The following is a 12,376-nucleotide window of genomic DNA, read 5'->3' as shown; positions in this document are numbered from 1 at the left end:
TTAAAAAAAAACTTTCTGTTCAACAGTCTGGCACTGGTCTCAGAATAAAATGTATGGCATGTGATTGTTCAGTCAACCAGCTGAAACTGAAGTTTTAGATATTGGAATTAGAGTTTAGCTGAATTCCAAATGAATAGGTGGTGTGTGGGTTGAGCAGCATTAAGTTATGTCAGGTATGCATGTGCAGGTGACAGCTATATTTCTCCTTCTCCTTTACGCTCTTTGTTGTCGGTTCAGCTTCACAAAAATGCATGTGCTCATTTTGAGGAACATGCATTGTTTATTCTTATCAGAAAAAGGATGACTCTCTATTCCTTGAATGTGTTAAGCGCTTTTGTCACGTTCCTTCGATGCTTTCGGTGCAACTAATTCACTCGTGTCAGATAGTGTACCCATGTAAATGCCATCAGCAGAATAAAAAAAATGATAACATCACCTCCTTGTGAGATAGGAACCTGGACATTAAAGTTGGAATATTTTCTTTGCAACATTTTGCATTCTCGTAAGAAAAGTGCCTACATTGCTAATAGTTTCAATAAGCAGATGCTCTTATACAAAGCAGCTATTACTAGGACAATTCCAATGCATAAACCTATAATTAAGTGTCACCATTGATAAACCAATTCATTGGGTTTATCGCTGTATGTCTGCATTTCAAGTGACCTGGCCTTGTGCAAATGCTCTAAGTTACGAATACCTGTAGGAAAATGTGGAGATGTGGCATTCCTGCAGTCACTCTGTTCAATCTCTACCACACCTTAGTTTACAGGGGTACAATTCAGCACCAGCTACAGATGATTAAATGGCCAGGCATGTTAAGGGAACGATTGAAACTAAGTGGAATGTTGCACGTGTTCAGAAGCATATAGACAAAAGCCCCGATTTCCTTTTTGCATGTATAAATCATACATTGTTAGAAAAAGGTTTTAATGCTTTGACTGTCATGGTACCCTTTAAAAAGGTTGAAATTGGTTAATAAAAAAAAGTCTTATAATCTAATTCTAAGATATTTCAATCTTGGCCTTACTTTAAATATGAAATAAATTAATGTTATATTTTGTCAGAATGTAACTAAATCGCAAAAAAATATTTCAGCCAGTTTTTCACTTACAGGGTTAAATTCGGTAAAGATATCTAACATTTGGAATCACGTGTATCTTTTGAGGCACTAAAGTGCCCTTTTGTATTTTTTTTCTGACAGTGTACCAGTATTATTTATACAGACCTTTAAGTCCTTTGTATTATTGTGCCGTGAGTCATATGTCAGTCATGTGTATCAGTTTAGACAGCTTGGGACATACAAGAATTACAGTTACAAGAAATACAGACAAGGCTGTTGCTATAGTTGTATAGTAAAATTGTATACTGTATGTGCAGATTTGCAATGTCTATACCTAGTAAGAGTTGTATCTATACTCTCTTATAATACACATCTTCAACTACTTTTTTTAGTTTGAGAGATCTGATTTTTTATACACTGAATAAATGATTTCCTGTGGCTCAGTGGTTGGAGCGTGGCACTAGCAATGCCAAGGTATTGGGTTCGATCCCTAGGGATTAAACGTAGTCAGAAACAAATGTATAATACAATGCAATGTAAGTCGCTTTGGATAAAAGCATCTGCCAAAATTCGTAAATGTATTTTCATCATTTTAGATTCATTATTTTATTTATTGATTTGATGATGTGCATTTATGTATTCACACTCACAGCTATTCGCTTTAATAACTGTGTTTCTTAAAACAATAGCAGTTTGTAGTAACCTGATCAACAGCATTTGAAACATTCAGCAGTTTGTCGGTGGTAGTTATTGCAATCTGAAAAATGTGTTTTTCACATTTCGAACGCATTGCATTTGCTCACCTACATAGTGCTACAGTGAGAGCATCCAACACAAAGATTTTAAGAATCTGTGATTCACCTGACCAAACTTAGTAAAGTTCCTTCACCTGTTTCTCTGTGCAGTGAGTCAAGCAACATTCTCTACACGACTATAAAGTTCAATGACAGACTTTTTAGAGGAGAGGTCTTATTATGTTTACCACTGAGGGAGCTCCTTTGTTTGTAGGTTACTGGTGACTGTATTTCATTAGAGAGACACAATGAAGCAGGCAAGTTCATACCTGAAGCCCAGACATCGAGACTTAGATGTAACGCAAATAAATAAGTCAAAGATTCAACTCCAAAGTTCTCCCTTAAGGCAAAGGCACTGCTCTTGCCGGAGACATGTTGCAACAAATGCACAAGCTCAATGCCACAGTCAATCTTCATCTGTTAGCCTCTGTTATGTACACAAGGTGCTTTTCTCTTTAAACCCTTTTTGTCGAGGTTCTGTAATATATCTGTGATTCATGGCAGGGCAGTCAATAGGAGATTTGCTCTGCAAACAGTGAAAAGTAGGCAAATAATCACATGGAGCAATGCTTATTGCATTAAATACACAACCTGGCTCCCGTATTCTGAAGCCATCAATTACTATAACCGCATTTTGTAGTAAACCATTTGTGCAGAACTGTAAACACATACAACTCAAGAACTCGGACTAAAGCGACTCGCTATTTTGAAGATTTGCGGTTTGTTTTCCGAAAAGATGTATGGAGTAATTTTGTAAATAAGAAACACTTAAGTGCAGAGAGACTATATATTGGGGTGAGCTCAGAGTGTTGGTTTAATGTGTGGTGATGTTCGGATGATTTAGCTTTGCATAGTTACTCAACACTTCATGACTTTTTTATTATTTGAGTATATACTTTTGGCAATAAACATATGGATCAATACGGTCTCACAGGAATCACAAACTGTAATTTATTAATTCGTATTCATGGACACGAATTTCCCCCTTTTTTGGTCACCCACCATGACTTTCAATCTAATGTATTTTAATACGCGGTATTTTTCAAACGTATAATTATATATTAACACAATCTGATGGGAATTCATAACTATTTTACAAGGTGGCTCATTCGTGTCAATTCCTATTCTTGTTCTGTTATGCTTTGACTTTGCCTCTGTTATGTTAGACTTATGCGCGGAGGTTGGGTAGCCATTTATAATTGTTTTGCGACCTCGTGAAACCCGTTGTTTTTGTGTGCAAATTTACTTTGCTGCTAAAAGTTTTGGGTTTGGGACGGGTTGAGGTGTTGGTTATCTCCTAATATTTATGACTTTGATATCAAGTTATAGATATAAATGTACACACACACTCGATCTGTGTATTAAAAGTCGTGCTGAGTGACACGAAAGAGTTTGCATTGACTGACATGAAAAAGGGGGAATTTGTTGCCTATATGCCACGATCCGCCGTGACACTAGGTTGGATGGATAAACATTATCAAGCTTACTTGCCATTAATAAAAATATTGGACACAAAAGGTTGACCTGAAATTTTAAACTGCATGTTTCATGATGACTTCCAGTACCCGGATGATCGGTTTGTTATTAGTTTTAGCAGTTGTTATCATGCGTTACCATACCTGTCATGACTGACCAATCAGAATCAAATCTTCAAAAGAGTTATTTAATAAATGTTTAATGCTAAAATATACTGTATTAGCTTGTGTTCTGTGTAAATCCTCTGTCAGTCAAATGACAGAAACGACTGAACTTGACCTTGTTGTTTAAACCTGTGAAAATATTCTGCATTCCTGCACAGATTCTTACATCAGAACTGAATGACTAATAACATTGCCTTCCAAATTTCTTATTACTTAGAAATGAGGATTTTATTACAGTTCATAAACTAAAACTATTACATTAAAACGAAGTACAGTACAGGAATGACAGCTCCTTTCATAAAAAGGAGAAAACTTACATTCATGGTCAAAACTTTCTGATCTGTTTTATTAGAAGACTTTTCTCCAACTTTCAATATTTTTCTTTGAAACGAATGTATAGTATAATACAATGTAAGTCGCTTTGGATAAAAGCATCTGCCGAATGTGTACCGTAAATGTATTCAGCAAGACCATTTTCCAGTTGAACGTTTGAGGGTTATTATGATCTAATATGGCAAAACTGCTCAGTCTCGTTTGTGGGTGTTGCATTAGAAAACTATGGTGACTGACAGCTAACTTGCTGAAGTACTGAAACCTTCCTACGTCTATGTATTCATATGTGTTAAAATTACTTAAGGGCGTGTGGAACATAAAGCCAAACCTAGGCAAATACAAATCAAAGAACTCAAGTATTTCATTGTTGATATTAGTTAATCATAAGATATTACGTTTCTAAGGTTATCACCTGGCCAATGGTACCTAACAATATTGGTTTCAAGACTACCAGTTATTACCAGTTAACCAGTAAGTTTTTTTACTTTTGCAATAATATTGATTGAATATTTCATTATTATCTTGACAAACTATCATTTCTGCCTTCTAGTGAGTTGGAGAGCAGTGTTGTCTTAGTTTTGTTGTAATGCTTTTGCATTTTTTTTATTTTCCATTTCGTATGTGGCCTATTTCAATTTGAGATTTTTCAGTATGTTTGCTTTCATGCCAAACATAACATGCTAATTTAAAAGTACTAAATGTTATGAACACACTTTTATAACAAAAAAAATGTGCTTCCAATTTAGTTGGTAATGTTATAAGGCTAGGTATTTTGTTGTTGTTTTTATTTTAAAGAAAATCTTACTTAGTTTTCGTTACTCAACACTGAGAGTTTATTGTGATAGCATAAACTGAGCAGACTGAACTACATTAGCATCATTTTAGTTTCACACTGACATAATGTAAAAATGAATTCTTGTTAGTATTTTATCTGAAAAACACTTGCACGGCCCAACTTTCTTTATACTGAATGAATCTTTAAAATCATGTTTTAAATATAAATTTTGTTTTTAGAAAGGAAAGTTTTATCAAATGTCTGACCATGTGTTGCTTGAGCATTGCTAGAAGACATGTTTTAAAAGATAATATTACTGTATCTACAGTACATGTTAACTTTAAATCAGTCACTTTCAGACTTTGCCCTGTGTCTTTTGTAGTTTCGGTGTGTTGCTGTGTGTGGTTGGCAGGGAAGTCATGTTGGTGCTGTAGAACCTGTCTGGTGGCTCTTCGTGCATTTATCTGACAGAAACCTCATGACAGTGATCTTGCATGACACAGTCACATTCATTTGGAGTTAAGAGGTGACAACATCAGCAGCCGTGGATGCACTCTCTTGAACATAAACAGGTAGGTGGGTTACGCTCAGATTTTTACATGTGCTTGTGTGATCATCAGAAATACTAGTATAATGCAAACATCGATTTATCAAACGTGGGATTTTTCCCGTCTGATTTCCAGTGGGATTAGTTGTCTCTGCTTCGGATGAGAATTGATGAATTAAATCAATTAATCTGCAAAACCCAATTGTTTCAAATGCGGCTTTGTAGATATTATTTTGGCTGTTGTCTTTGTTGTCATAAATCTGAGGAAGTTGTAGTGAATGTTTATTTAAAGCATTCAAAAAATACAAACGATAGAAGCTTTATAAAATATTTTTTATATAATAGTTCAATCTGTAGATAATGCTCTCATACTCTGTGATTTTGCAGGATATTAAAAATGATTTAATTGCTATATGATCATCATTTCAACTGCTTTACAACTTTCAGTACTTTGTTTACGGACAAACATGTGGGAATTTATTGCGTTCTGTACGGAAAAAGTTGTGGGGTTGAGTTATTGTGGTGGGAATGCAAATATATGTAATGATTCTGTTGCAGATTAAACTCATGGCTGTATTGAGCAGAGAATAATCAATACATTTTGATAAATGTTGACCCTGGATTTATGAAAAAAAGAGAAATATGGTCAAGAGACTATTAAACAGGGGTGGGGGGAGATCCAGCATTTATCTGGTCATCTTTCTTTTATCCAGACAAACTGGTTTTCCTCATTTTTTAAAGTCCATCCATTCCATAAGCATTCCGTAGATACAAACCACCTGCCCACAGACACACACTGTGGTTAAGATGCAAATTTTTTGTTAAATGTGTTAAGCGTTAGATCCTGTAGTTTACACATATATAGGCTATCTTCTTTTTTAAATACTTGCAAGTAAATTCAGGCAAATTTGAAAACTTAGATTTTCTTCCAAAAGTGGCCCATACAGCAAGTGACCCAGGCCTTTGACCTTAGATGTATATTGTCTTTGTATAGCGATCAAGTAATGTGGTTTGTCAAACAAAATGAATTAGTCTATTCTTATATTGTTTTTCTTGTAAAAAACACGCAAATAACAATAAATATTTAATCCTGGTGAATAAACAGCTACCACACTCACAGGCTATACCATCTGAAAATGGAGATGGTTCCTGACATTTTCCTAACACTTCCTTCCAAAAATTAGATTGTTACAGGCCTCAAATGATCACCAGTCTTTCTTCACATCTATATATAACTAAATATGCACCAATTCTAAAGCCATGTGAGGAAAGTGATGCTACTTTACTCACAGTCTGTGTCATGTAGTACATAATGCAATACAGATGGAACAAATGTATAAAATAGTGTGGGAGGGATTTAAACAGACAGTGATGAGGTGAACACACACGTATCTGTATGTCCATTTATAGAGGACCAATGAATTGCTTTTGTTTTGAAGCTGCAGGGGATTCTATGCTGTTTTGTGGTCTACAACTGTCTGTAGCCTCAAATTACGAAGAATTCTGACTCATTCTGATTAGTCACAGTTTTTCTTTGTATGTTCCTCATAATAAAGTAATGTTTTGTTATGTGACAGTAAATTTGCGAGCCCACAATTTTGACTGGAATGAATGACTGTCTAAATGTTTGTTCCCTTGTTTTCACAGATCATCTGGTTTTCATGACATTTCCAGTGCTTAAAGTAAAAAAATGATGGTATGTGCTCTCTTATCACAATTTAGTAACATTTGACACATTTACTGTTTTTTTACCGTATATACATTAACATATATTATATTAAAAGAATATAAATATTGTATGATATCACTGTAACATTTCTTGTACATGTGCAGAATGATAAAAGTCAGGTTTTGGATGTCATGCAGGAAGGAGGCGTTGCCGTCACAGGCATGAGAAATCCAGCGATTAATCTGAGCGAAGGTACAATCCTATTTCAAATGAAATTTAAAGGCTGAATGTTATAAGAGAGAACATTATTTGGAAAACTATCTTTGTACTAGTGATTTAAATCTGGTATCATGAGGACACACAACTGCAGTTTGGACGTCCAATTTGTCTGACACTAGCTAACAAGCTAATGCTAACAAACCTTCGATTAAAATTAACTAGCAGACAATAAACTAATCTGAATACTACATAATGATAGAAAAATGATGTTTTAATCCCTAAATTACTTAATAGCAGATCAGGAATCATATAGCCAAAATGGCTCCTTAACTGAACCTGAACCATTAAAGAACCTTTAATTTGGAGAATGTATGTCCCAGTTTCAAAGACAAAGCTAAAGCCAGGTCTATGTTTTTGTTAAATAAGCATATTTTAATTTCTTCTATAAAAATGCAATAGAAAAAAAACATTTGTGTGCATTTTGAGTCGCAATACGGGCAATGACATACAGTATTTTGAACAGTTTAAACATTCATTTTGGTCTGGTGCTATTCTTTCATAATGAACCCTGGCATGTGTTGTAAAACTCTTGTTTAATAATTTCTTTTCGAAAATATGTTTTATTGTCTATAATCTGTAGTCTATTTAATGGTTCTTCTAGGTGAGCAGTTTGTTACTGCCACCGTTCATCTTGATCATCTGAGTAAAGATGAAGTACTGAAGCTGATCAAAATCATTGAGCCTTATGACAAGAACCTTGAACTTAAGACTTCAGCAGATCTGAAAGCAGAACTGGTAAGAACATTGAAAATATAACAAATTAACTAAATCAAGAGCAGAATACCTTTTAATTTCATCGTTTTTGTTTATTCTTTTCTTCCTCTATCTAGTCTCTTGCCGATCTTCGATTGAACAGTGAACTTCCACAGGCAGGACTTCATGCACCAAGACTCAATGGAGGAATAAATGGCCCGAACCTCAAGGGTGGAATCACGGTCCCCACAGTAAATGGAGAAATGCCAAATATTGAGCTAAATAAATCCACAACTAACTTCGGTACTCCAAAGTTCGAAATGCCAACCTTTGACTTCTCTGACCCAAAGCTCAAAGGTTCAGGTATAGATGGCACAATAAAAGCACCAGATGTCAATTTCTCCGCTCCTCATCTAAACACCCCAGATGTTTCTGTCAATGTGGACAAACCTGAATTCAATGCCAAAACCCCAAGATTTAAGAAGCCCAACTTCCATCTACATACCAAAAAACCAAAGGTGGGCGGTGATGTGAATTTATCCACCCCAGACTTGAGTGCTGACCTAAAAACCCCTGATCTGAGTCTGTCATCCCCAAAGATTAATGGTGAACTCAACTCCCCTGATATAGATCTGACCCTGCCCAAGACTGACCTCAGTGGATCAGGTCTGGACATTGAAACACCAAAAGGCAACATTGACACTCCCTCTGGCAAGTTCAAATTCCCCAAATTTAAGAAAACCAAAACAGCAAAAGTGAAATTACCAGATGTGAATGTTGATACAGATATCGATACACCAAATCTCGCCCTTTCCACCCCAAAGGTGAATGCAGATGTCAGAGCGCCAAATGTTGACATTGATCTGCCAAAAGCCAATCTTGACACTCCCGGTGTAGATATTGAATCTCCTAACATGGATTTAGATCCTCCATCTAGCAAAATAAAGTGGCCAACATTTAAGAAACCCACGTTTGGGCATAAAGTTAAAGCACCAGATGTTGACTTGGATGCAAACGTCTCAACACCTGATCTGAGTCTTTCGGCACCGAAGATTAAAGGAGGAATCAATGCCCCAGATGCAGATGTGACTTTCCCAAGAGCTGACATAAAGACCCCTAATGTTGATTTAAAAGCACCCGATGTGGACATTCATGCTTCATCTGGAAAGCCTAAATTCCATACTCTTAAATTTCCAAAGTTTGGCAAATCAAAGGTGAAGGTTCCACATCTAGATGCAAGCCTACAGACACCAGACTTGGATTTATCGGCTCCTGATGTAGACATAAAAGTGCCAAAAGCTACACTCGATGGTCAGAATCTAGATGTCAAGGCACCAAACCTTAACCTCTCTGCACCAAACATCAAGAGGGATATCACCACACCAGGCCTGGACTTTAAAACTCCAAACCTTGATTTGGATGCTCCAGATGTTGATATAGAAGCACCCGATGTGGACATTCATGCTTCATCTGGAAAGCCTAAATTCCATACTCTTAAATTTCCAAAGTTTGGCAAATCAAAGGTGAAGGTTCCAGATCTTGATGCAAGCCTACAGACACCAGACTTGGACTTATCGGCTCCTGATGTAGACATAAAAGTGCCAAAAGCTACACTAGACGGTCCGAATCTAGATGTCAAGGCACCAAACCTTAACCTCTCTGCACCAAACATCAAGAGTAATATTACCACACCAGGCCTGGACTTTAAAACTCCAAACCTTGATGTGGATGCTCCAGATGTTGATATAGAAGCTCCGTCTGCAAAGTTGAAGAAACCCAACTTTAAGATGCCTAAAATAAACCTCTCTGGGACAAAAGTGAAAGGGCCAAATGCAGACCTCAATGCACAATTAAAAGGACCAAATGTTGACGTCTCTGTCCCTGATGTTAATGTGAAAGCACCTAAAGCAGATCTCCAAGGGCCTGAACTAGAGCTAAAAACTCCAGATCTCAATCTGTCAGCACCCAAAATGATGGGAAAAATTAGCACTCCGGATTTGGATCTGGACTTGCCAGAGTCTAATTTGAAAACTCCAAATGTAGATCTGCAAGCATCAGCTCCAGAGCTAGATTTAAGTTCTCCAAAAGCAGACATCGATGCCCCTTCCACCAAAGTTAAATTTCCTCATTTGAAACTGCCCAAATTTGGTCTCACTGGATCTCGGGTAAAAGCACCGAAAGTAGATGTACCTGATCTAGACGTGAACATGCCTACAGGAAAACTCGAGGGACCTGATCTAGATATGAAAGCACCGGATCTCAGCCTTTCCACACCAAAGGTTAAAGGTGACATATCTTCTCCCTCCTTAGATGTTGATTTGCCAAAAGGTGACTTAAAAGCTCCACGTGCAAACATTGGTGGAAGTCTAAAATCACCAGATCTAAATCTCTCTGCCCCAAATGTAGATCTTAACTTGCCTAAAGTAGAGCTGGAAGGACCTGATGCAGACCTGAAAGTCCCAGATGTCGACATAAATGCCCCTTCTGGAAAATTTAAGATACCACATTTTAAGATGCCAAGACTGAATCTTTCTGGATCCAAAGTAAAAGGCCCAGAGCTGGATGCTAATGCAGATTTTGATGTCTCCGTTCCCAAACTCGAAGGACAATTAAACGCCCCTGGTGTTGACCTGAAACTACCCAAAGGTAATGTCAGTGTGCCTGACATAAACGCATCTTTACCACAAGCTGACGCAAGTATTCCTGATCTAGACATCAGATACCCAGACATACAGTCTCCGTCTGGCAAGCTTAAACTGATCACCACTGGCATTGACCTAAATGCAGAAGCTCCCGATCTCAACCTCTCCGCTCCCACTATTGATGCAGATGTCAAAGTTCCAGATCCTGATGTAAAGCTTCCCACAGCAGATGTTGACATTAATGCCCCCAAAGGAAAGCTGAAAATCCCAACAATCAAACATTTTAACTTATCTGGCCCAAAAGTCAAATCTCCTGATGTTGACCTTTCTGCTGACGTAAGTGGACCAGATCTAAACTTATCAGCACCTACGGTTGGCACTCCTGACGTTGACGTGAATCTACCCAACGCTACGGTTGATGTTCCAAGTGTGAACGCTGATATCGACAGTTCCAAACGTAGGGTCAAATGGCCCTTCAAATGGGGCAAATCCTCAGAATCCCAAAATGGCGAGATAAACATTGACGCACCAGAAGTCGATACTCCCACTGCAGAAATTAAACTTCCAAAAAATATGCCTGTGTTCAAGACCCACAGGCTACCCGAAAGCTGCATTGACAGCTTGTTGCAAGAACGCAATGGAGCAATTGACCTCGACAGTGAGCCTTCCAAAGAACTAACTGACGCCATGGCCTCGCTCAAGACAAATTTGAGGTCTTCATCTCCGTCTGCTGGGGTCAATGGAAAGACAGCTGCTATAGACATCCGAGAAAGGCTGAGGTTTGCTAATCTACGTCCCTCAAAGTCTGATTTTGACATAATCCTATCTTCAGAAACAGACAGCCCTATAAAAGTGAATAGAGGAACTTTTAAAGTTGCAAAGCCTGTTGCAGAAAAGGACTATCCGGTAGTGGAGTCTACTAGCAAGGAAGATGATGAAAATGACAAGCTTTCCCTAGGCTTGAACAATATGCTTTGTTTGTCAACGGATTAAAAGTTTATAAAAGTCTTAACACAGGTATTAACCGCATTATCCACCCACCCCACCCTGATTTAGTTAATGCACATGTAAAAAAAACTGTCCAGCTGTTAACTAAAGAATGGGATATTGATGAATTGGTAATGTTGAGAAATGCATTGATGGTACAGCATTAGTGAATCTATAAGAGATGTAATTATTTTTGTATGAGTGCAGGTATATTGATTATTGTATAAAGTTCTCCTCAAATGAGATGATTGTATTACCTTATCAAAATGAAGGAAAATATGCCGAGCCTATAATTCTGATTATATTTCTTCTGTTTTACATGTATTAATCTAATATATAGTCTTTTGTTTACACTACATTCCTATTTTATATATACATTAATATATATATGTATAATAGGACGTCCAGTTTTTATACCTAAACATCACATTTAAGTCGTGCTTGATATCTGTTTCATGTCTAATGAAGTCTGTGACCTCTGATATAATTTTGCATGAGCAATAATCTCCTTTTAATAAAGTTAGTTATGAACAAAGCATGGCTTATTTATTCTAAACCTCAGAATTGTGTTGCCACATGATCTAAATATGAATTATATTTGAAGTCACCATGAAACGGAAGTTCCGTATCGTGGCGTATATCTGAGTGAAATGGCTTCTGAAATCTGAAAAAAAATGTAGGCCGGGGCTTAATTTTGCCTTGGAGGGCCACAGAGGCCTGGCCATTAGACCGTCCCAATACTTAAGAACACAAGAACGCATGAAAGTACCTGGAAGTGTTCACAATATCAAGGATGCATTGTATGTCCCAGAAGTCACCGTGGCGCGTCCATCCAAGTTCGTTCTTCTGAGGCTGCCTCGCAAGACCAGTCTTCAAAAGAACATAAGTCGGTTCTTTGAGTTCTTGGAATTGAGAAACGGTCATTGTCTTCAGAGTTGTATAAAGACCTTACTTAGT

At 37.2% G+C, this 12,376-nt stretch overlaps 1 protein-coding gene across 2 annotated transcripts; it reads left to right on the top strand.

The window, feature by feature from the left end:
- Positions 1-4,147: 4,147 nt before the first annotated feature.
- On the top strand, positions 4,148-11,948 carry si:ch211-125o16.4 (neuroblast differentiation-associated protein AHNAK). Of its 2 annotated transcripts, none has more exons than XM_056767907.1 (6): positions 4,148-4,298; positions 4,985-5,174; positions 6,797-6,845; positions 7,016-7,070; positions 7,699-7,832; positions 7,928-11,948. In XM_056767907.1, the coding sequence occupies exons 3-6, from the start codon at positions 6,840-6,842 to the stop codon at positions 11,423-11,425; spliced, it is 3,693 nt and encodes a 1,230-aa protein (XP_056623885.1). In that variant the 5' UTR covers positions 4,148-4,298; positions 4,985-5,174; positions 6,797-6,839; the 3' UTR covers positions 11,426-11,948. The 2 variants fall into 2 exon arrangements, with proteins under 2 accessions (XP_056623885.1, XP_056623884.1); XM_056767906.1 differs by having other exon boundaries at positions 6,983-7,070.
- Positions 11,949-12,376: the final 428 nt, after the last annotated feature.

The sequence above is a fragment of the Triplophysa dalaica genome, chromosome 15 (genome assembly GCF_015846415.1).
Source record: "Triplophysa dalaica isolate WHDGS20190420 chromosome 15, ASM1584641v1, whole genome shotgun sequence".
Lineage (NCBI taxonomy): Eukaryota > Metazoa > Chordata > Actinopteri > Cypriniformes > Nemacheilidae > Triplophysa > Triplophysa dalaica.
The sequence above is the reverse complement of the archived record's forward strand: the minus strand, read 5'-3'. Positions and strand labels throughout refer to the sequence as shown.